Source organism: Chelon labrosus (genome assembly GCF_963514085.1).
Source record: "Chelon labrosus genome assembly, chromosome: 1".
Lineage (NCBI taxonomy): Eukaryota > Metazoa > Chordata > Actinopteri > Mugiliformes > Mugilidae > Chelon > Chelon labrosus.
This window is the reverse complement of record NC_140337.1, coordinates 5,659,367-5,683,445: the sequence shown is the minus strand read 5'-3', so window position 1 is coordinate 5,683,445 and position 24,079 is coordinate 5,659,367. Positions and strand designations below refer to the sequence as shown.

General features: G+C 41.3%; 4 protein-coding genes across 6 annotated transcripts; 3 read left to right on the top strand and 1 right to left on the bottom strand.

The window, feature by feature from the left end:
• Positions 1–1,563: 1,563 nt before the first annotated feature.
• Positions 1,564–12,565, top strand: LOC311487578 (protein mono-ADP-ribosyltransferase PARP14-like). 3 transcript variants are annotated; one of them, XM_084543904.1, is made up of 15 exons: positions 1,564–1,755; positions 2,372–2,523; positions 3,442–5,526; positions 5,712–5,942; positions 6,040–6,264; positions 6,364–6,430; positions 6,753–6,899; positions 7,030–7,089; positions 7,238–7,414; positions 8,079–8,217; positions 9,541–9,596; positions 10,175–10,894; positions 10,995–11,128; positions 11,229–11,406; positions 11,562–12,565. In XM_084543904.1, exons 1-15 carry the CDS (start codon positions 1,581–1,583, stop codon positions 11,840–11,842), a joined length of 4,827 nt encoding a protein of 1,608 aa, XP_084400030.1. In that variant the 5' UTR covers positions 1,564–1,580; the 3' UTR covers positions 11,843–12,565. The 3 variants fall into 3 exon arrangements, with proteins under 3 accessions (XP_084400030.1, XP_084400029.1, XP_084400028.1); XM_084543903.1 differs by having other exon boundaries at positions 3,445–5,526; positions 6,040–6,430; XM_084543902.1 differs by having other exon boundaries at positions 6,040–6,430.
• Positions 12,566–13,019: 454 nt separating this feature from the next.
• On the top strand, positions 13,020–15,926 carry LOC311494004 (kelch-like protein 33; the record flags this gene model as incomplete). The annotated part of the gene is made up of 4 exons (XM_084552836.1): positions 13,020–13,815; positions 13,904–14,849; positions 14,934–15,104; positions 15,407–15,926. The coding sequence occupies 4 exons, from the start codon at positions 13,020–13,022 to the stop codon at positions 15,924–15,926; spliced, it is 2,433 nt and encodes an 810-aa protein (XP_084408962.1).
• A 187-nt stretch (positions 15,927–16,113) lies between these two features.
• LOC311487607 (uncharacterized protein) lies at positions 16,114–19,868 on the bottom strand. Its single transcript, XM_084543955.1, has 5 exons — positions 18,558–19,868; positions 18,308–18,466; positions 18,001–18,078; positions 17,772–17,912; positions 16,114–17,028 (listed from the first exon to the last, which is right to left on the bottom strand). The coding sequence occupies exons 1-5, from the start codon at positions 19,216–19,218 to the stop codon at positions 16,760–16,762; spliced, it is 1,308 nt and encodes a 435-aa protein (XP_084400081.1). The 5' UTR covers positions 19,219–19,868; the 3' UTR covers positions 16,114–16,759.
• A 1,951-nt stretch (positions 19,869–21,819) lies between these two features.
• Positions 21,820–23,545, top strand: LOC311486381 (complement C1q tumor necrosis factor-related protein 3-like; the record flags this gene model as incomplete). Its single annotated transcript, XM_084542201.1, has 4 exons — positions 21,820–22,419; positions 22,510–22,575; positions 22,825–22,956; positions 23,265–23,545. Exons 1-4 carry the CDS (start codon positions 22,158–22,160, stop codon positions 23,543–23,545), a joined length of 741 nt encoding a protein of 246 aa, XP_084398327.1. The 5' UTR covers positions 21,820–22,157.
• Positions 23,546–24,079: the final 534 nt, after the last annotated feature.

The following is a 24,079-nucleotide window of genomic DNA, read 5'->3' as shown; positions in this document are numbered from 1 at the left end:
ACACATTATCTTCCCTGATATAGACGTGTGGTTAATCTAGCCTTGGGTCATCTCGACCTGCTGCATCCCCTTCCTTTATCTGTTACTGACATTCTTCTGTTCCTGCACGGCCTGAAATATTCTGTGGTTAGTAAGATACATTAAGCAGAACTACATTTTTTAACAGTAATTATCACACCATGTTATTAAACTATGATTAATTCCTCAGGTATTTTCATCAATTATATCTTCAGGGGACACAAGTATTTTTAATAAAACTTTAATCTTTCAGTTCACTGTGTTTTCTAGTAGTTCTTCTAGTTTTCTATTGCTACTTCTAAGTCTAATGTTCCCTTTTTTGGTTTGAGTGGTTGTAAAGCATGTAGCAAAACATTATCACCCAATTCTGTGTTTCACCTTGTTAGTCGAAAAGTGGATCCGGGTGCGCACATCCAAATAAAATAGTTCAGGTGCTTAATAAATTGCACTTGGAGCATACACAGTGTGCAGACCATTTTTTCAATATATCACCTTGTTAGTCAACCTCACTCCAACTCAAGATGCATGACATGTATCACAATTATCATGAGTTTGGATGTATAAAATCACATTTGTATATATTGTATTTTCCATTTTTTTAATAATAACAACAATAATAATACATTTTATTTATCAGCACTTTCAATAATACACTTTACAAGATTAGGTTTGTAAATGATGGAGAGGATCTTAAAGTGGATATGCTGCTTTATTGGGAGCCAGTGTAGGTGTTGCAGGATGGCTGTAACGCATTTCTTTGAGTAACTTACACTTTGACTTCTAAAGAAGTCTCTTATGTCCACTTTTCTCTTTTTTAGACATCCTGGCTGCGCCTATTACCAAACACACACACACACGCGCGCACGCACATACGCTCATGGACACCGATTCAAACGTTAATGTAAATGAAACCTCTGATATTACAATCCTTCTAGCTGACGTGACCCAGGCAGAACAAATGCCCAATTTACAGTAGCAGATTAACAAGGACTCCAGACCGCAGACGAGCAGACCGGTGTGACAGCAAGGTGGAGTGACAGCGGGGACGGCCAATCACACAAGAAACGGCAGAGCCAATCGAGGAGCTTGTGGGCGGGTCTAAGCTAAGGGAAACAGGCTTCAGTTTGAGCGGCCGTTTTCCGCTTGCTCTAGTGCTTGACCTGTCTCTGTTTACTGTAGCGTAACATTGTTTTTGGACGGTAAAAAGTGCAGGGACCAAAACGGGCAGAACCCCCCCCCCCCCCCCCCCCCAATTACGTCCGTGCTCATAGTCACATGGTGGATCATAATTAGATTTTCCACTGTAGGAAGTAGCAGAAAATGATACAAATGCAGTCAATTACAAGCTTCCCTAAACTATATTTGAGTAAATCAATTTGTTTGAATCAAAAAGTAAATCCAGGAAGGAAGGAGGAAGTCCTATGTGGTTTTGACGTGATGATAGACGATGCGCGTGATCTAGCTGGTGCACCTGCGCACGCTCTTCGTGTCCCTCGGAGCTTCCCACTAGCCCTATTACACTGGTTCGTGCGTGTTTATATTAGATCTGTTGAGCGGACACGATGGGCGACCCGCACCAGTACCCCGTTTACTTCGAGTGTCCCGAAATGGACAGCGAGCTAAAGAGGAGGATTGAAAACTATTTCCATATTCGCCGTAAATCGGGCGGTGGAGAATGCGGAGCGGTGACAAAAGTGAATGATAAAGTTCACAGCATTGCTTTCAAGGACCGAAACGGTAAGACGAGAGAAAAAAAATTTACTGATCTCGATCCTCTTTGGTTTCTTACATAATTTGTCGTAAAGTGTTTTATTCTGGTGAAAGTGAAAGTATGTTTGAAGTGAAAATCTTTTCCAGTGACTTTTCCTGAAAGAAATACTGGAAAATTAACTCTGCTTGCACATCAAAGTATTGTTTACTGCTGATTTCACTTTTTTTTGGTGCAAATTACAGTTTAAATTTAGAAGAAAAAAAAAAGAAAAAAAAAACATCGACGCATACTTTCACTTTCACAGGATGCTCTCGGTACAAAGTTTAAAGCACTGCATTCATTATGCAACTTCAGCAAGTATATCAGCTGTTGAATAATTAACATATCAGTTAATCACGCGAAAAATGAAACCAAAACACGTTAAGTGTCTCAAATCAAAACTTCAAACTTTAACAGCAACAACAGCAAAATAAAAAATCGCATGATTGCACAATGACGTTCAGTGGGAAGGGTGTGTCCAGGACTGTGCCGCAACATATTTTGAGGGCAACGCACAATCATCCACTTAGTCAAGGCCTCTGAAATGAAAACTGGTACTCAAAGACAAAAGCCCTAATATAAGTGTCTCCTTTTCTGTCTCAGATCAGCAAAGAGTCCTGAAAAAACCTGAACACGTGCTGGTGTTGCCAAATGGTTCTGTGGTTCTGACTGTGCGAGATAGCCTAGGACCAGGCTCTAGTCCCGTCGCTGCTTCAGATGCAGGCCCGTCATATGGCCTGGAACTGGACTCGCAGGTTGGTGTGGAAAATCCATGAACAGAATCCGTCACTACTCTGTAAATGTTGCAAACTGGATCAGGAAAAAAAAAGTGAACATCCATTTATTTCAGCTGGTAATAAACAAAAAAAATTAATTGGATGTATTACAATGATGATGTTAAAAAATAATTAGAAACCTCAGTAGAGAAGCTAAGTCGCGTCTCTTACGGTGGACACAGTGGGACTTTGTTTTGCCATGAATTACATGAAGCAGCAAACTCCAGAAGTGAACAATTGAAAACAGCTGACAAACTTAAATTAATAAAGTCTATATCATTTAAAGACATGGTATAGGGCTGAAAAAGTAAATTTTAATTCCTCAAATGACCACTTGATGGTTCCAAAAGCATAAGTCAATCCCAATAGACCTCAAAGTCAAAACAACTAACTTTACAGCAGACATAAGCATGTTAAAAGAATGCATAAATTAGGGTGTGGCTGCTTTGACTGACCATTTTAACATTTTTGAATTAGCCAGGAGTTGGGTGCAGTTATGTTAGGCGGTACCTCGATGGCGACAGCCGGCAGCACCACACTGAGCTTCAAAACTACTCTTAAGGAATCGCATGGGTGGCTGATGGTTCATCTACCTTTATGCACAATCAGTGTTATACACATGATGTTTGTCAATTCAAAACATAGTTTGACAAGTCAAGAAAGCTGTAGTCAGTCATGTGTAATTACAAAAAATTAAAAAAATTTAAAAAAATTATATTGACCACTGTACAGGCTTTTCCAAGGTCCCATGGTGCTCCACTGTGATTCGCAGCCGCTAAAATGTAGAAGTATCATTCATTTTTCCCTTTACTGCTTCAGAACAAAAATTAATAACTTTTTAAAATAGCTGTCATGTACTAATAAGCTGATATACAATATACCATATCCTTCCGACAGCAGCCCATACTTCAACCAAGCCTCCAAACACGTGAAGAATATGAACTACCCCTTGATCCATATCTTCGCCGTTACCTGACGGAATGTCACAAGGCTAAGAAAGAATTGGAGGAACAACTTGCCTCTGTTGCCTGCTCTGTTCAGTACTATCCAGAAGAGGACAAGGTCTTAGTCAGGAGGTTAGCTCAGTCTGGTGCTGTAGATGAAGCTGGAGATTGGAAAGCTGAAGTTCGCAAACTTTTTGATGGCTACCTTTGCCATTACGAGATAGAGTCTCATAAAGTCAAAGCTTTGCTTCAGTCCTGCAGCTCTCAGCAGAGCACAGATGAGGTGAAGGTATACAGTGAGCTTCAGATGGCGGTGGTGGTAGGGGAGTGTTCTCAAGTGAAAGCCAGGTTAATAGACATAGAAAGCTCACATGTTAAACGCAAAGGATCACGCTTAAGTGAAACTAGCGTTCGTCGACTGGGTGAAGCCAAACTGCGCCTCCTCTGGAAAGAGATTGAGGACAATTTGGGACAAAAATTTCCAGTAGTGAACGTTAAACAGGGAGATGCAGGTCAGCTTGTTTTGGAAGGCCCTGTAGAGGAGGTTGTTCAAGCCAGAGAAGTGATCTATGATATGGAGACTTCAGTGCTAGAGAAGGTACTTTCTGACAGGACCACCCATTTCCTGACCTTCCTAAGGAAAGTGTATGGAGGGCCAGGGGTACTAGGTAACTTTTTAGGGGTTGGTGATGATGTGGAAGTGGAGTTACGAGACACAGAGCTGCATTTTTTCTCTCTCTCTGCTGATAAACTGGATGAGGCAGAAAAGAAAATGCAAGAAGCATTCAAAGACATTAAGATTCATGTTCCTAACTGCTCTATTGTGCCACTTGAGCTGCAGGAAATGCTCAAGTCCAAGACAAATAAAATGAACCAAGAGCAGTGTAGGGCTCAGGTTGCGTTTGGCTCAGACAGCATAGTGTGCTTACTGGGCCACTCAAAAGAAGTTGAAGAGCTGAGTGACACTGTCATACAGTTTATTTTGGACCATGCAAGTATACAAGGTAAAGTCATGCTCCCTTTCCCAGAGTTAATGCAGCTCCTACCAGAACTGCTGCAGCTGCATAGGTTTGACCATTCAGGGGTTACCTTCCATCCTTTAACATCTTCATCTGGGCCCATGGTGGGACTGGAAGGTCCATCAAGCAAAGTGACTGAGGTCAGGAATAGGCTGGGTCCACTTTTGGACTCCCTTGTTCAGCAAAGAATCACCATTGACTTGCCAGGGGCTGTAAGGTATTTTGAAAATCATTCTGGAAAGGAGAGCATCTTAAGAGTTGCTCGATCCCACAAGTGTCTCATACAGCTTGAAGAGCAACCTCACGCTCATAGACAGAATTCTGGAGTTGCCAAATACAACCTTCAGGATGGGCTCCAGGTGCTGGTGTATCAGGGTGACATAACCAAACAATATGCTGATGCTCTGGTGAACGCTGCCAATGAGGATCTGGACCACGGTGGTGGTGTCGCCGCTGCACTGAGTAAAGCAGGTGGCCCTCAGGTTCAGAAGGAGAGCAAAGCCATAGTAAAGCAGACTGGGAAGATTCCCACAGGTGAAGTTGTAGTGACCACAGGAGGAAACCTTAAATGCAAGAAACTGCTGCATGCTGTTGGGCCTGTAGCTGGAAAACCATGTGGTAGAGAAAGGATGTTATTAGAAAAAACTGTGCGGAGAGCTCTGGATTTAGCAGAAATGATGGAGTTCAAGTCTATCGCTATGCCTTGTATCAGTTCAGGTATCTTTGGTGTCCCTCTCGATGTGTGCTCTGAGGCTATCGTAACTGCTGTTAAGGAGTTTGGTAGTCAGGGAGGTCGAAGTCTGAGCAAAATCATCCTGATTGATAATAAAAGTGAGGTGGTGAGGGCTATGCAGGAAGCATGTGACAGGCTTCTCAAAGGGAGGAGTACTACACACAGCATGCCAGGGGATTTAAACATGGATACTCTTGGCCAAGACGCAGCAAGAGGAGCCACTGCTGGAGCTCCTGGAGGCACTGTCCATGTAGAGATCATTCAGGGAACCATCGAGACCCAGGAGGTGAGAAACATCACTGTTATGTTATATCTGTCTGAATGTATATTTTCACACTCAATTCAGGATGTTTCTAATTTTAATTACTAGATAATGGGGTTTGGTTGTAAGCAGATGGTTCTGATTATACTCTTACATGGTGATCAAGATCATTCAAAGTTGGCTAAAATGAAGCAATTGTATTCTCTAAGGTGGATGCCCTGGTAACTCCTATGGTTGGCCATGATCCTCTCTCCACCCGTGTTGGAAACGCTTTGAACAGTCTGGTTGGACCCAAGCTGATTGAAAACTTTCAGAAGAAAGCAGGAGGAGCAACAATGCCTGGTGACATGGTCCTAGTGGAGAGCCTGCCTCCGCTAAAATCTAAAGCAGTGGTCTTCCTCAACCAAGTCTGCTGGGACAAACAAGGGACCGCAGCCCAGGTGAAATACTGTGTACAAGGTTTTTGTGCGACACCATTTGTCTTCACTGTCTCTGCGTCTTTTAAAAACTATAACAAATGATCTTTGAATCATCCAGGTGCTCAGACAGGGAATCAAAAAAATCCTGGCCTCCTGTGTGCTAAGAGGGTTTAGTTCAGTTGCCTTCCCTGTGCTTGGGACCGGTGCTGCCCTGCGCTTTCCTCACAGCGTGGCATCCAGGGTTCTCCTGGAGGAGGTGGGCATATTTGAACAGAACCGAGCCAGCAGATCACCTTTCCTGGTCCGTGTCGTTATTCACCCCAGCGATAAAGAATCTAAGAAGGTAATGAAAATGCAAGTCACAGTTCCTTGTAACAAAAAAGTGTTTTACAATTTACCAGACGGTTGGACTGAAATGAAATATTTGAACCTTCCTCTACAGGCCTTCCAGTCTGCCCAGGAAATTTTGCATCTTAAAGGATACACCAGTGATGCTGACCCAGGTCAAGGTAAGTGTGAATGAAGATTTTTCCATTTCGGACTGGTACCTCTTGGGTAAATTACTTGATTTCTGATCAGCTTTACTACACCATTTATGCCTGCAATAATCATGTGAGGCCACATGGAGGCAGACAAATATCACAGAACACTGACCACAATATTACCACTTTTAAATTTATGGCTAATTGGTTAGCAAATGGTTTGTTACTTACATTTCCAGCAATTACAGAACAGCACTGGTATTCATTTTAATCATTTCAGCTCTGTTTTAGTCTCAACCAATCCTGATAAAAATACCTGTGTTGTATTTTGTTTTATTTACAACTTTAGTGTCCTTTTACCGTTGCATCTCCACAACTAATGACGAGGTCATAGCCATGCTGAGTGGAGTCAAGCTTCAGATGGTGCAGGGTGACATTATAAACGGGGGCACGGATGTCATTGTCAACACAACTGACTTCTCCAACAATCCTACGGGTATGTCGTGCATTTTTTTTTTGCATTTCAAATTATTTCCGGGCCACTGAAAGCTTTCTCTTCCTTTATTTTCCTGACTCAGTATATTACCTTAGGCTTGATCCTAACTGTGCATTTATAATCTCCACAGGTGTCAGCAAAGCCATTCTGACTGCAGCAGGGCCCACTGTACAAGCTGTGTTAGCCCAAAGTAAGCCTTAGGAATTACCTGAGAAAAAGGTTTTAAATCTTATGTACAAATGTGACACAGTCAGTGTATTACACTTTTTACACTCTTACACCCCAATATCATTATGTCTCTCATGTTCATCATATATTTATTTATTTATTTGCGGCAGTTGGAACTCCGGCAGACCTCATGTGCACCACAGGACCCGGGTTGCTTGGCTGTCGTGAAATCATCCACGCCAGTTTTAAGTGCGATCCTGAGACCATTCGAAAGAAGTGCAAAAAGATACTGAATCAATGTGAGAGCAAAGGCTATCGCTCAGTGGCCTTCCCAGCCATCAATACGGGTTTGTACTGTGTGCATGTTGGCGTGTTTGTCTGATTATGTGTGCATGTTTGTGGACTTTATTCAAGAACACATTTAATGCTCATTTGTTGGTACTGTGACTCACCTGGAATAGGTTCACATGTTTTAAAGTTAAAAAAAAAAAAAAAACATATTCTGTACAATGCAGCAGTGCTTCTTTCCTCCTTTAGTCTTGAAATCCTCAGTTTTAGCGCATGTTTCTTTAAGGGTCTCCTTCCCAAAAAGCCCAGTCTGCTTTAATAGGTCAGCCTGCTCGCTCTGGTGTTTTTGGTCAACTGCTTATGGCAGTGTGTTGTGTCAGTCTACACATTTGGCAGGTATTATGCAGTTGTCAGTGTTTTCTGTGTATGTAACTTGCTTTAGTATTAGTATTGACTGGGATTTGTAACTTTGCAGACTTTACACAGAAACAGCTAATAGAAAAAAAACTTAGATGCAGAGAAATAGGTTTTAGATCTAGTTAAATATTTAAAAGCCTTTACTTGCATGACAAGTTCAGGTAAAATGAATAATTAAAAAGATGGGTAAAAGTGATGGAAGTACAGGAATATAAGAAAGTCTGAAAACAGTCAGTGCAACAATGTAAGTGGCATAATTGGTGACATTGCAATGGTTTCACATCAGTTGTCTTTCCAACCCACCAGGAATGGGTGGCTTGGACTCTTCTGCTGCTTGTAAAGCCATGCTGGACGGCATGGCCTCGGCGATATGCAAATTGAAACCAAATTCTCTCTCACTCATCCGCATTGTCATCCTACAACAATCTGTCTTCCAGGTTTTCAGGTAAGAGACAAATCTTGTCCACGCAGCAACAAACAACAAACTGGATGCCCTGGCCAAAAAAAAAAGTCGCCACCCAACAAAAGGTCGTTGGACTTCCTTTAGCTTTGATTACAGCACACATTCGCTGTGACATTGTTTCGATAAGCTTCTGGAATTGGATGGATTTATTTCCATCCAGTGTTGCATTAATTTTTCACCAAGATCTTGTATTGATGATGGGAGAGTCTGACCACTGCGCAAAGTCTTCTCCAGCACATCCCAAAGATTCTCAATGGGGTTAAGGTCTGGACTCTGTGGTGGACAATCCATGTGTGAAAATGATGTCTCATGCTCCCTGAACCACTCTTTCACAATTTGAGCCCCATGACTCCTGGCATTGTCATCTTGGAATATGCCTGTGTCATCGGGGAAGAAAAAATCCATTGATGGAATAACCTGGTCATTCAGTGTATTCAGGTAGTCAGCTGACCTCATTCTTTGGACACATAATGTTTCTGAACCTAGACCTGACCAAGTGCAGCAACCCCAGATCATAGCACTGCCCCCACAGGCTTGTACAGTAGGCACTAGGCATGATGGGTGCATCACTTCATCTGACTCTCTTCTTACCCTGATGCCCCCATCACTCTGGAACAGGGTAAATCTGGACTCATCAGACCACATGACCTTCTTCCATTGCTCCAGAGTCCAATCTTTATGCTCTCTGGTAAATTGAAGCCTTTTTTTCCAGTTAGCCTCACTGATTAGTGGTTTTCTTAAGGCTACACAGCTGTTCAGTCCCAATCTCTTGAGTTCCCTTCACATTGTATGTGTGACCCTTACTGTCACTATTAAACATAGCCTTGAGTTCTACTGTTGTTTTTCTTCCATTTGATTTCACCAAACCTTTAAGTGATCACCGATCACAATCAATCAGGATTTTTTTTCTACCACATTTCTACCTCGAGGACGATGGTTCCCCGCTATCCTTCTAGTTTTTAATAATGCGTTTAATAATGTGACAGTTCTTATTTTATTGGTTTCTCCAATCTCCTTAGATGTTTTCTCTGCTTGATGCATGCCAATGATTTGACCCTTCTCAAACAGACTTTTCCACGACCACGGGATGTGCTACTCATTGCATCAGTTGGGGTTAAATAACTTGTTGCCATCTGAAACATAATCACTCATGCAATAAATGTCCAATAGGAGTCTCGTACCTATTTGCTTAGTTAAATCCAGGAGGCGATTTTTTTTTGGCCAGGCAGTGTAGTTGTAGCACTGATTGCATTTCCAAGCAAATGGTTTGATTTAATTGCCCTGTCCTATGATATGTTTTTGCAGAACAGAGCTGGAGAAGCGCTTTGGACAAATCAACCCATGCCGCCCCAGTCTGAAAGGTTTTTGTTATAATTCTTTAATTTTGCTGCATACTCCGTGAACACCAAGTAACTTTTTTCAGTGAAGAAAAAGATTGAGGTTGGGCTGAATAAGCTCTGGGGCTTCGACCACAATGAAGTACTAATGGATTGATGTCATTTATTTACACATATCCACAGAACGTTAATTCTATAATGAACATTTTTGTAGTGGTTGGTTATTATGTAATTAACAATAAGCTTACAATGTTTTAGGCTAACTGTAACATACATCAACATGCTAGCAAGCTCACATAATGTTTGCCAGATAATTTTCACCATGTTCACCCTTTTAGTTTAGCGCGTTCACATATTAACTGACTAAATAACATTAGCGTTAGAAGCACAGTTTATGGCTATGGCTAATGGAAATCTCATTACTGTTGGCCATTAATCAAATTCAGCCAAACCAAAATGTTCTTGGATATCAGTACAGCAAATATCAACCTCATGGTGGCACTATAGGAGAAGTTAGGGTCTTCATTCTCCAGGAACCAAAAATGTATGTGCAGATTTTGAAGGCAAACCACTAATGTTGTTTTTTTTTTTTCAATTTATAGAAAGGGCTAAACAAATACTGAAGAAGTTGCAAGACAGGCCCTCAAGAACCTCCACATCTTCAGCAGCTCAAGACAAAGCCTCCATCTCTTCAAAACCCCAGCCGGCTGTGATAAATGTAATTAGCTGTGGTCCAGATGTCGTCAAGATCATCCAAAGAGATTTAGAAGAGATGCTACAGAAGCAGCTGGTAGAGAGCATGGTGGATGCACGTCACTTTCTCAAACTTGATGGCATGGATCTGGATGCAGTGCTGGGAAACGTCAAAGTCCTAGGAATAAGCGTGGAGCACAGGAGTCAAAGTTCTGAAACAACATGTAGCAGCAGAGATGGAAACATAGCTAGAGCTGAAGCTGGAGCTCAGTCACAGTCAGGACAAAACAATGTCTTTGTACTGAAAGGCCTAAAAGAGGATGTTCTGAGTGTCACTGATCTGATAAACAGAGCAATCCACAAAGCACTTTGTGAAGACCTCAAGGATAAAGAAGAAGCAGTGTTGGCTCTTTCCATCCAGTGGTCGATTAAGGATCTAAATGGAGCCTGGCAGGAGTTGAGTCTGCACGACAACTACGTCCTGGAGGAAGCTCACGTGAAGAAGCAAGATTCTGTTGATGTGGTGGCACCTGACGGCGTGATGGTGAGCGTAAACCTGAAGAAACAAGAAGCCGTAAATAGGCAGACAGGCATCACATACACAGTGAAAAGGAGCAAGTCTGATAGAGGTATGTCACATTTTGTGGTTTCAGTTTTATTTTTCAATGTGTTAACAATACTGTATTGCCTTGCCAAAAAAAAAAAAGATTTGTGTGGCTTCTATTCCAGACTTGGAACTGCCAGGCAGCTGGGAACCTATGCACGACGAAGTTTTTAAAAAGGTCGAGCTGCAGTCTAACTCACCTGAGTACCAGGAAGTTGCCAAGGGTTTTACCCAAACTGCTAATAACAACATTGTCAAAGTGAGTATGTTTTTTTGGAATTCAATTTATCCTAGATTTTTAAACCATAAAAATCCACACTACTGAAAAAGTAACTGACTTGATTGTTGTCTGAACTCAGATTGAGCGTGTACAGAACCTCTACCAGTGGTATGCCTATAGTCTTTTCAAGCAGCGCATCCTTGCCAAGAATGGTGCAGGAGAAATTGGTGAGAAGTCTCTCTACCATGGCACATCAGCAGAATCATGTGAATGCATTGAAAAGGGCAAATTTGACAGGAGTTTTGCGGGACAACACGGTAAGCCATTTTGCCATGTGCTGTTATGCTTCTCCAACAGTGTAAAGTTATGAATAAAGAGGCCAAAGTGTAGTAATTATAACAGCAATTATTATAAGCCAAAATCTCAGAATATGAAGCATTTTGTTTACCTCTTTCTTTTAACTCTGTGACAGCTGCTATGTTTGGAAGGGGAGTTTACTTTGCAGTCAACGCACGCTATTCAGCCGGACGTTATTCCCCCGCGGACTCATCAGGCCTGAAGCGGCTTTATGTTGCTCGTGTCCTGACCGGCCGCTACACAGTGGGTAAATCCTCCATGAAAACCACCCCTCCTCGAGGAACAGACCCCACTGACTGCTTCGACAGTTTGGTGGACAACCTGCAGAATCCCTCCATGTTTGTGATCTTCCACGATGACCAGGCCTACCCAGAGTATCTTATTACCTTCAAGTGATGAAAACCGAGGGAATACTTTATTATAGTTTCCATAACTGAAAGTATAACATGCACTACCCCAACTTGTTAGTGGAATGTCAGCTGTCAATGACTTTAGCTCTTTGTGCTTTACTATGACTCAATTTATTCCTATGGGTATTGATGCAATGGCATAAATGCCAGTTCACAGAAGCCTGTTTATAAAGTGCTTACTGTTTCTTATGGACTTGAAATACAGTTACTTATCTCTAGCTTTTTGCACATTTATGATCTAAGTAACAAACTTTAAAATAATTACTATGTGAACTGTTAACTATAATATTGACACATGAAGGAAAGTTTTTGGTACTTGCAAAAGTACAATGAGGCTCAATTCTGCTTTTTTTTGTAAATTTAAGGCATAAAATCAGTTAACTAATTCAATGAAAGTTTTCATATTTAGTGCCTCTTCTGGAGTTAATGTATTTCTTAAATGCGCTGCTTTAAGGAGTTTTAGTTGAAAAGCATGGGACTGCTTTAATTCCGCAATAAAGATTTAGGTGAAATTAGAGTGTACATATGTGGGATTGAAAAAGTTTGTGTAAGAAAACCAAAAGGAGTGTTTTTGTGCCCTGCTGTATTTATATGATTAGAAAAATACAGTCAGAATCACATTATGAATTGAATAATATGCTTTTATTAGAGGGGATGCACTGTAAATGAATAAGATAAAAGGACTGTAAATGAGAGCTTGATATCTTATCTGATAATGCTTGTAATCATATGATTAATAAATCCAGAATAAGCACTCATGTAATCACGTGTAATCTTTGGACCACTGACATGTTCACTGTGGTAAAGACTACAATCACTGGTTCCATCCTGTGCATGCCAGCAGAGAGAAGAGAGGTTAGAGAGTAGTTTTGCCTGGCTCTTCATTGACCCTTTAACAAAAGTCTAACTGAAACATTGATCCTTTCGTGATGACCAGCACAATAAAGTGCATGCCAGTAATATTCATGCCAAGATTCACTTGCAGCTGAATCTCTCTGACCCAGTAACTATGAATAGCTGCTTGTGTATGCAGCGAGGTAACCTGAGCCTAAGGGGGAGAGAGAGCCTTTGGTGGTGGCAGAGAGATCCGTGAAGGCAGATGCCCTCAAAATACCACAGAAAGACAACAGAAGGTATAATGCTAGAAGAAAACAACTACTGATATGGAGTTCACAAGGCAATACCTGCCAATGGAATGGGAAGAGCGATGGAGGAGAGAGAAGGAGAGGAGGATGAGAGCGATTGAAGAAGGCAGAGAGGGGATAGAACGGGACAACCATGAGCTGAAGAGGATCATCGCTTACAATGACCTCAAGATGGGCCTGTTGAGCGGGAGGACTGAAGCAGGATTCACAATGAGTAACGATGGCCCTGAGGGAATTGGGGAACATACGAGTGAGGACAAATTTGGGGATGGCGAAGAAAACGTGCAAACACACCGCAGCAAAGCCTATCCTAAAGAGGTGTTTGTTGCCTTGAAGGATTTCTGGGATTCATCACTTCTCACAGACCTGACTCTGACCACAGAGAATGGGAACACCTACCATGTGCACTCCATCGTCCTGGCGGCTGTCAGCGGCTTCATTCTGGAGAGATTGATGGAAAAAAGTGTAGAACATTTAGGTAATGATATGGATGCCCACCAGGGATGGTCCCTACACATGGATACTGAGGTTGAACACGTTGGGCTTTGGGCAGTTATGGAGTTTGCGTACACTGGAGTTGTTTTATCTTTAAGGAAAGACACCATGGCACATATCAAGGCTGCTGCTCAAGTCTTGGTGGTCCCAAGACTGTTGGATCTCTGCAACAGAGAGGAAGGTGAATGCCCCAAGAAGGAAGCACAAAAGCCCACTGCTTTAGATCAGGTGACACTTACCTTTAGGGCAATTCAGCAACTGTGGTCAGACAGAGTGGGGTGTGATGTAATTTTGGATGTGGATGGCACTTTTTTCCAAGGTTAGTATGACTTCAATCTTAGAGTATTTTAATTGTTTGATAGTGGTCAAAACTGTGGTCAAAAAACTCTTCTTTTGTCTGTCTCCAGTTCACAGAGTTATTCTGGCAGCAAGCAGTGCCTACTTCCGTGGCATGTTCACCAGTGGAATGAAGGAATCCCACCAGACCCGTGTTGTCCTTCCTTTCTTGCAAGCTTCTGAGTTGGATGCTCTTATTGGCTGCTCCTATAGTGGGACACTTCTATTTAGTTGGGACTCGGTCTTTGAAATCACTTGCACAGCCCTTCAGCTTCAGTTCCAGCCTGCTCTCTCACTTTGCCTAAACTTCATGCAACAAGAAATCCAGGCAAGCTCATGTCTGGATTTGGCATCTTTTGCCGAAGCTTATGGGATGTCGGAGCTCCTTGAGGAGGCCAATGACTTTGTACTGAGGAACTTCAGGGAAGTATCGGCCACGGCAAAGTTTAAGGACCTAACAGCAGAGAAGCTTCTAGAATTCCTCCGCTCTGATGGCCTGTGCGTTCCCTCTGAGCTGGCTGTATTTCGAGCTGTGATTTCATGGATTGAGGCCAATCCTGAGGAGAGACTGCCTCAGGCTGGCCTTCTAATGACAGGAGTTCGCTTCCCCCTCATGACCTTTCGAGAGTTCAGAGAGGTCAGAGCCATTAACCTACGCATGGAGTGCTTTGGAAACGAGGTGGAACTCTATGGTTCAGCACTCAAGGAATTTGGTTTCAGCCTCCCACACTCCCAGGATCACTGTCGGGTCAGGCGACCCAAAGACGCTCTGGTTCTGGTTGGGGGAGACCAGCTGGACCAAGATGTGGGTCAGCGCATTCCATGCAGGGAAATATGGTTTGCAAATTCCTTACGCAGTGGTACAGGGTTAATTAAGGACATAGAGTGGAGAAGATTAAGTGAGATTCCAGATAAGCCAAAGTTTAGACATGGCATAGCAGTAATGAAGGGGAGGCTCTATGTATTTGGAGGATGTTACTTTTATGCCAAGGATGACATGATGAAATCTGCCTACAGGTAATAAAAGACAGTCATTGCATGAATATTCCCTTGTCTCCTTTCAGTAACCAAGTTATCACTATTTTATTGTACCCATGCTAGTTATGACCCTGCAAAGGACAGCTGGAAGAAGCTGGCTGACATGCATGAGTTCAGAAGTAACTTCTCAGTGGTGGTTCTCGAGGAGCACCTTTTTGCCATTGGTGGAGATAAGGAGATCAACACCAACACAGACAGCGTTGAGATGTACAACTCAGACACTGACTCCTGGAGGTAATTAGCAATGATCTAGCTAGGTAGTACATGTCAAAGTAACATCCACACGGATACTAGGTCCAAAAGTTTCCCAGCAGGACATTGGTATTGTCACAAGATGGTAAATTTTTTTACTTCTACCGGTCAGTGGCTTTAATGTTGTGATCAGTGTAAAGTATGTTGTTGCCAACTATAATAATTTTTTTTGTGTGATGGATAAGTAGTACCAAAAGACAGATGATACAATATCTCACTTTTATAAACAGATTTTACCCCTTGACTACATTACTGTCTCATGCCTCTTGTTCCATTTGCCACAGCTTTGTCCAGCCCCTGGACCAGGCTCTAAGTGGTCACGCTGTTGCTGTCTTAAATGGAGCAATTTTCATCTCTGGAGGTTTCAACTGTAAGTACGTGTGTCTGGTTTCCATGTTCCTGTACCACCCTGAGAGAGGAACCACCTACCTGGCAGATATGACCCAAGACAGGGCGCAGCACTGCATGGAACCACTGCAGGGTCGTCTCTACGTCGCCGGTGGAGTGTGTAACCTGAGGAAGTTTTACACCGACCAACAAGCCTGCGAGGTTTATGATCCCGTGGCCGATTCCTGGACTGCTTTTGCATCTCTGCCTGTGCCGCATGTTGGAGCGGCCTCGGCCGTCCTGGAGGAGAAGATCTATGTACTGGGAGGATACTGCCAGGATGACTACACCGAGTCTGGACTGGTCCACCGCTTTAATCCCAGCACACAGAGATGGGAGAACATGGGCAAGCTGCCACGGGCTGTTACTGACATTCGGGCGTGTCTGCTCCGATTGCCTCAGCACTTCAGACAGTAACTGGTTGGTCAAAATGATTACAAGTAGTAGGGATAAATATAAAAATGTAGCCAAAATTTCAAAGTAATTATTTAAATTATATACTTTTTGTTTCAAAATATGATGGATCATTAGTCTACTTTTCTGCTGTAATACTACACTGAATGTGTAATTCTAAAATACATAATACTTAAATAATACTCTATATGTTGATGATCAATTAAATTTCAAATTTAGATCAACAATAGTAAGTCACCACATGAAGATATATTATATGTCCTACATTATTGCTGACAGAAGAAATTAAGTGTAATTAATGTAGCCGTAATCGTATTTTACTGTATTTTACACAATTGACTGTATGTACAAGCATACTTATTGAGAAATGCTATTTGAAACTACATTACAGATGTTAAAGAAAAACTAAAAAAAATAATAATTTCCACTTTATTAAATTTGCTTCTCAGTGGCTTTAATCAAGTGTTTATACAGAGGTGTGTTAATTTGCAATCTGCATACAAGTGCTGCAAAACCATTTTAACAGGTAAATGACGTTTAAAACGAAACCGGCCTGCTCACTTCATCATTCTGGTGTAGATAGCAAACATAAAGTTCTCTCTCCACTCTCATCAGCTACTGTACAGTCAAGGTATGCAATGTGCCGATCCTTCAGATTTTAGTGTTACCCATTTAATCTAATACAGTAATACACAAAACAATACATTCTTCATTTTATCTGGATTTCAATGACAACATCATTCAGTAAAATAATCACGCAATCTTTTTTAGAGAAGAAGAAGAAAAACACAAAAAGTCCCTGAAGACACGTTGTCCGCAGACTTAACTCCAAAAATCTACAACATTGGGAAGATGAGGAATCCACTAAAAACAGCTATGTGTATTTTTCCACCCTTCCACAAGATGATGTTCACCGTTTCTCCGACATTCAGGTCAAGAATTACCGTGTTGCTTGTTGTGTCACTGACATCCGGCCCTTTGAATTCCCAGGTCTCCACTTGGTAATGCCCATTCTTCACCAAGATGGCCCCCGAAGTATAGGTGTTGTAGCCAAAAGTCATGAACGTGAAATGGTAAGTGCCTTTCACTGGAGCAGTGAAGATGCCTGTGAAAGAGGCGGATTCTTTTTCACAGTTCAGAATAGCACATTCCTACCTTCTACTCCATTTGAACACTACAAACTAAAACATATCCCATCATTTAAAGAAACTACTTGATATTTACTCTTGTACTCTTATGAAATTGTCTATCTTACCAAGACTTTATTGCCTGTAGAAGAAATGTGAAGCCACAGAAAGCAGCAGGTTAATTGCTCTTAGTATAAAAACTGAAAACTATCCAAAGGCTGCAAACCTGACTCCTAGAAATCACAATTCTGTCTGAGCTAATTGTAACAGCATATAACGTTTGAAGGGAAAAGCTCTATGCTGCTTAACACATTTGCCAACTCTCAAGTTTTGTATATTGGTAGTACAACTACCATCCACCCCAACCACATTCTGATGACAGTTGATAACATGCGGCACTTAAAAAAAAAAAAAAAAAAAAAAAAAAAAAAAAAACAGGAAGTTACTTCAAGTTTCACTCAATAAATAGACACGCCAATGCCACAATCCTTTATGAAATATTCTGTCAACCTAAGCAGCTACTGGCAGCAGGTTTATAGTTGTCATACAATTCTAAGAGATATATTTGTCTTCACTTGCCTCATGAAAAATCGAAAATATCAATAATACGTATGATACCATTATTAGAATGTGCCATCCGGTGGCATACACACAGACTTTGACTGAATGATACTTAGTTTTTCAATGTGTTTTCTGAAGATTTAATAGGTGTAGGTCATACCTGTTTTACAGCTGTACGCATTGCCAATGTTTGTGAAGACTTTGTTGAAGACCAGAATATTGCCACTGGTGCTGGTCGCAGGTCCAGTGAACACGTTGTGAGATTCAGATACAGATACGGAAAATGCCACCTTTTTATTGGCTGAAGGAAGTAAAGAAAGCATTGTTGGAATTTTGAGCTTTGAGCCTGTAAAGTATGCATTTAGATGTTGAGTTATGATTAATTTTACCTTCTGATGTAAGGCTTTCCACCTCTTCTTTGAGGTTGCCATTTTCACCGGCTACTTCCTGCAGTCTTTTAGCTATTTCTATCAAGAGAAGCAGATGCTCAGTAAATGTTCATTTCTTCAAATGGTCCCCAAGCTTTTCTTAATAAAAGAAAGAAAAGCAGCAACATGCTGTAGTAGCCTAAACATTTTATTTTCTCTGTGAAAGTTGCAAAGCATTTATTGAGGGATTAGACTAATCAGACACTACAAAAAAAGTCATTTTAAATCAAATCTAACCTTAACATATGCTGTATGTGATTAAGTTTACCTGTGTAGTCAGTCTTGAGTGTCTTAATAGCAGCTGTGTTCTTGTTCACCGAAAGGAGATGGGTTTTCAGTTGTTCATCGACATTCTTGAATCTCTTGTCAGTTTGACTCTTAAGTTCAACAACCTCTGCTTTTTGTTTGTTCAGCTTTGCACTGAAATCTTGAAACAAACATGAAAAATGTAGCACTGTTAAAGGAGTGTTTCACTTGTATCACTTATGCTTATTGAATGTCAAAGATGTTAAGGTTACCTTTACTGTTGCTTTGTATTTTCTTCAGCTCGTCTTCAAAGTCCGTCTTTGTGGAATTCAGCTGGGCTTTGGCTTCGCGTTGTAGTTCGTTGGCCGTTGTGTTGAGGTTGGAGAGTTCATCCTTGTACAGACCCAGGAGTTCCTCTGTGTCTTTGAATGCCGCCACAGTTTTTTTTTCCAGATTGTCAAGCTTGGCTTCTTTTTCCTTCAGCTTCTTCTCAGTCTGGTCAAGTCTTTTCTCAATCTCACTGAAGTTCCCCCCTACTCTTTCTCTGTGTTTGGTGAGCTCATGAACATTTCTCTTCAGTGTGGCAATGTCAGCTTGGTCCTTTTTCAGCTGTGTCCTCACATTGTTGAATTCGGCAGTTTGTGTCTTCAACTTGTTAAGTTCCTTCAGTGCCCCTGTAAGGTTTGTCATTAATCTTTCAAGGGCAACAGTGTTGCTGCCTCCGGACGCTTCCAAGGCATTCATCCTTATCTGTAGATTTGTTTGGTTTGCCTCAAGGTCGTTCTTAAAGTTGTAAATGTGTAAAAGGTTTTCGTAATTTGAGCAAACAGTTGGTGTCTGTTTTTTTTCCTCAGGGTCACATTCCCGCATTTCTGGCAGTTTAGAAGACACTACCCCAAATAAATAGAGAAGAAAGATGACCTTGGCGACCATTTTCAGTAATGTGACCAATTCTTTACCGATCTTATATCTGCAATATTAGCGTCCTTCTGCAAACAAAAGCCGCGATGCAGCGAGTCTCACAAGGCAGCTCCTTTTATCCTCAATGGGACAGCCCTTTGGTGACATCAGGAGGTCAGACACACCATGATAATGTCTGAAATGTTGGTAGAAACATTATACAACAGGAAGACCAGAAAATCATTTGTACAATCATGAGGGACAGTCCCGCAATCCTCCGTATGAGGAAACAAACCAAGGAATGCAGGAGCTTGTCATGTTGCAGCATAGTTTAGATCACTGTGAAAACATGAACACAGACTCAGTCTTTGTTATTAACCAAAACATGGAAGTCATACAGTAAGTATATACGTAAGAAATATGGATCTTCACTTGAATGTATTCACATCTTGGATTGGATGAAGGGTGTGGGAAATATTTTGGTGCTCTAGTGTAATGATGTTGTATGTTTCAGATCATCTCTCCTCTTTATACTATTTTACACCTATCAGCCACAACATTAAAATCACTAACTAGGAGAAGAGAATAACATTAACTATCTTGTGACAATTCAATTCATGAATTATAACAAGTCCTAAACAATGGTTTTGTCAAAATGGAAAGTTTTAAATCTAATCTTAAAAATAGAGAGATTTTCTGCCTCCAAAACCCAATCTGGGAGCGTGCAGAACACACGGAAAAACAGACTGCTCGTGTGCAAACGGGGGACAGCTTTGGAAACCAGTGAGAGAGTTTCTATATCTGGTTTGGAATGAGCAACAGCAGAAGGCGAAAAACTAGTTTCATGCCAGGACAAGGATGTAGACGAGAACAATGCGCCTTTTATCATCAGTCATCACACAGATTAGATGTGACACAAGTCGACAGATGTGCCATTTACATGATAATGTGTTGTGGATCCCCTGAGAGGGACTGATGTCAAAGAAGGAAATCGATCTAATCATGAAGACGTTGAAAAGTGGATTATTGTTTAATGTGGCACAGTTAGATATTTATCTGATTTTATAATGATTTGCTTATTTATTTATTTATGAACATTTTGGAAGTTCATAGATACTGTGCATAACCTTTATATAATACAGGCTGCCACATAAACACATGCCATTGACTGGTATAATATGTTTTTTAAAGCAGGTAAAAATTGTTATTAAAACCTTGGAATGAGGGCATGCCGTCTGACGTCAATCTGAAACTTAAATCCCTGTCAGGTGTGCACCATTTAGACCACTGGTTTTGGTGAATCACCTTTCCACTGTCTTGACCAAAGACAGTAGCATTCCTACAGACACCTGTTACGGTCGTGAGGCGTAACAAAACAACAGCAGAGAAAGGTTTACAGTTACAAACTCGTTCAGATTTGGCGAGTTGCCTAAGTGCTCAGACGGAGCACGACGAAAAACAGACGCTGCGTTTTAAGCCTGCAGCCAGTAATTAAACCGTCATGGGTAGATTTTATCATCTTTTGATTTTTGAGCACACTGTGTACCCACTGAACGATTCTCTAATGAGTATTCTTAAGGCTAACTCTGTCCATTCTTTTTCATTCATTATCCACCTCTCATGTAACATGCAACGGTTAGATCTTGCGCTCTTGTTCGTATCATGCATCATCAACAATTGTATGACCGTGTTGTTTTCCAGCTTCGCTTTACTATGCGCTATCTGATACTGTGAAGGAAGCGTTGTTAATTTGTCAAAGTAGGTCGGTAGAGGGTCCCAGGTTTTATGGAATTTTTTGGTGGATCCTTTGAGAAAGTATTTGATCTTTTCCAGCTTTAAAAAACATCATTAAGTCAGAAAGTTACTGATTTCCATTCCATGAGTGTTCTCCGACGTGCTATGAGGGTTGTAAAAGAGATAACATTACAGAGTCTCCTCCTTGTACCCCAGCTATAGCTGTTACAGGGCTGGGGTGTAGATCCAAGCCAAAAGCCTCATTCAAAATCTCAAATACTGATGTCCAGAACTCGCTTATCGTAGAACATGTCCGGAACATGTGTGTTAAATCTCCTCTGGCCATTCTACAGAGGTCACATAAGTCATCTTCGTCAGCGTATATTTTGGCCAGTTTTGCCTTTCTGTAATGCATTCGGTGGAGAATTCTAAACTGAATAAAGTTTAAACGTGCACAAGAGGAGGATCCATTCACCCAGGTCAGAGCTCTGTCCCACACTGCCCCGGATATGTCAGTCCCTATTTCTTCTTCCCAAATAGCTTTGATGCTATGATGCATGTATTCTGTAATCAGATGCGTGCTTCCTCCTGTCCTCGCTCCTCTCTCTTTTTCTGTCTCTGTCTGGTCGAACTTAGGCAGATGGTTCCCCCCATGTGAGCTGGGTTCACGCAGTGCTTCCTCTGGAGGTTTCAGGCTGTGGGTTCTGTACAGCGTCTTGAGACAATTTATTTATTGACATTATGTGATAAAACTGAATTGAACTGAATCTAGCTAGTTAACATCAGCAGTCCCACACACTGGCTGTCTCATAAAGTAACACTGTAGATGAACTTTATGAGTTTAGCATTGCAGATGCCATATCATGAGGAAAAATGCAACTTCTTATTTCTTAATCCTAAGGGCGGCTTAGTCTACAGTACATAATGTACGTGTCGTATCTTTAACACTTCTTTTAACATGTTTTGTTCAACCACACAACATACCATTGACATGACCACCGGCCATGACCAGACTTTACAAACTGACGCATAGAGTTGTTTATGCAAATGTCAAATTGACTGTTGATATTTTACAGGCAAGTACACTCACAAAACCATCCCGTCAGGCCTGTTGAAACACGGGGTCCCCGAGGGCCTCAATACTGCTTTCTCACTGACATCCTCAGCGACTTCCTAGTTGAAGACCGCAGGTATATATTCAGCTGTGGGGAAAACTTTGCAACTTTAAGGCAGAAGCGATGGAGTTCAGGTCTTGGCTCCTGCTGATCCTTCTGGGACTCTTCCTGTTTGCGGCGCCAGGGTTCGGACAGAGAGGCGACGCGGACATCAGCGAGTGGATGAGGGCTAAAGATAAGGTGATAAAGAATTTGGAGGACAGGCTGAGAGATGTAGAAGAATGCAAGAATGATAGCGACGCTCTGGGGGCCAGGCTCAACAGGACCGAAGACGAGCTGACCAGACAGAAAGCTGAAACAGACAAACTGAAGGAGGAAAACGAAGGTACAAGATGAACATGACGTTTTGTGTTATGCATTCGTTTTTTGACTTTCATTTTATTTATTTATTTATTTTTTGTCAAAACTTTTACAGGCCTGAAAACCAGACTGGATGCAGCAGAGAAGGAGATTGAGACACTGAAACCGAGTAGTGATAAAAGTAAGAAAATCAAATGTGTAGTTAAGTTTCTGTTGAACTGTTTAAGTTCCATGCTGATGCAAGTTTTAATCTTACAAAACAAAGTAAGAGGAACTTATTTAACTGTAAGCTGCGAAATACTTCCTGTGAGAGTTGATCTCTAAATTTAAGCCTTGTTTTACTTAAAGTAAGAAGTGCCCGTCACTCTATCATCGATCTGCCTCTTTCACATTATCATTTTCTTGCTGTAACTGTTTTGTTTGTCCACAGCTGCTCCTCAGATCGCATTCTCTGTCTCTCTGGCCAACTTTGGTGAGATTTACAGAGGCCCCTGCACAGACAAGACTCTGGTTTTCAAAAGGGTTTTCTCCAACGTCGGCAATGGTTACGATGTAGATACAGGTACTGTCCGCTCTTTGAGCATGAGTTCATGTTTAGCACGTTCTCTTAGATCATAAACATTATTTTTGTTCCTTAGGGCTTGTAAAATAAATCTAATATTGTCACAGATTTACTTTAAGCCTCTTTTTTTAGGGTTAGGGTTAACAATAATCCTCATCTGCGGAAAGCCTACCTGAAGACAGTAAATGCAGCAAGTCTATAAAACTCACAGATCTGCATTGTATTTTCTGTATTTTATATTCTACATTCCACAGCAGTTAGCTTGAGTACCGTTTGTTTCCAAACTATCTTCCTTTGTTTTACTGCAGGAAGCTTCACAGCGCCAGTGAACGGCTTCTACTACTTCAGCTTCAGCACCTATGGCTACAACACTCACACGGCCGGGGCCATCCTAATGAAAAATGATAACCTTCAGATTTCCACCTATGACAGCCCCTCAGCGGACGGCTCTGACAGCAACAGTAACGCTGCTGTTCTGCAGCTGGCTGCCGGCGACAAGGTGCATATGGAGCTGTGGGATAACGGCCAGGTGTTTGACAACCTGAATGGCCACACAACCTTCAGCGGTTTCCTCCTCTTCCCTGCGTAGAGGATCACATTTCATGTATTTGCATTATCATGACGATCTGATTCTCATGCAACAGTACGGGAGCATGAGTTATATTTGTTTATTTGCAGCCATGGTACAGAATGATATAAACATTCAACATTATAATCAGCATGGCTAATATTACTTTACATAAATAAAATAAAAATCTCTAATAATCAAATAACTCAGTTCCTTTTTTTTTTCAACATTTTCAAGTTTAATGAGTATATAAATCCTTTTTTTTTTCTTCAGAACAGTAAATGTATTACATTGTCCTTTCATTTGCACCTTTTACAGTGACAAATGTTCTTCCGCATCCAGACATGTAACATTGGAACAGCAGCCTCTTGTGGTCATAGTGTATTATTGCACTAATGGAAGTTGTTGCAGAAATCAAACTCTTAACTAAATCTAACTGTATTGCAGCACCTTTTGAATTTGTTTGAGATCATTTTAATAATAATAATATAACACAGTCGGTATTTTTGCAGCATTTTCAAGTACATCTTAATGGATATATAAATCTTCTTCAGA

What these genes read in the sequence shown, in the direction of transcription:
- LOC311487578 (XM_084543902.1), top strand. Translation starts at nt 1,581, where the DNA reads ATGGGCGACCCGCACCAGTACCCCGTTTACTTCGAGTGTCCCGAAATG. An exon ending in TCTGTCTTCCAGGTTTTCAG is followed by an intron (nt 8,218 to 9,540) that starts GTAAGAGACAAA and finishes ATGTTTTTGCAG; the next exon opens with AACAGAGCTGGAGAAGCGCT. An exon ending in CTAATAACAACATTGTCAAA is followed by an intron (nt 11,129 to 11,228) that starts GTGAGTATGTTT and finishes GTCTGAACTCAG; the next exon opens with ATTGAGCGTGTACAGAACCT.
- LOC311487607 (XM_084543955.1), bottom strand. Translation starts at nt 19,218, where the DNA reads ATGGTCGCCAAGGTCATCTTTCTTCTCTATTTATTTGGGGTAGTGTCT. An exon ending in ACTCAAGACTGACTACACAG is followed by an intron (nt 18,079 to 18,307) that starts GTAAACTTAATC and finishes TTCTCTTGATAG; the next exon opens with AAATAGCTAAAAGACTGCAG. An exon ending in TGCGTACAGCTGTAAAACAG is followed by an intron (nt 17,029 to 17,771) that starts GTATGACCTACA and finishes CCTCTTTCACAG; the next exon opens with GCATCTTCACTGCTCCAGTG.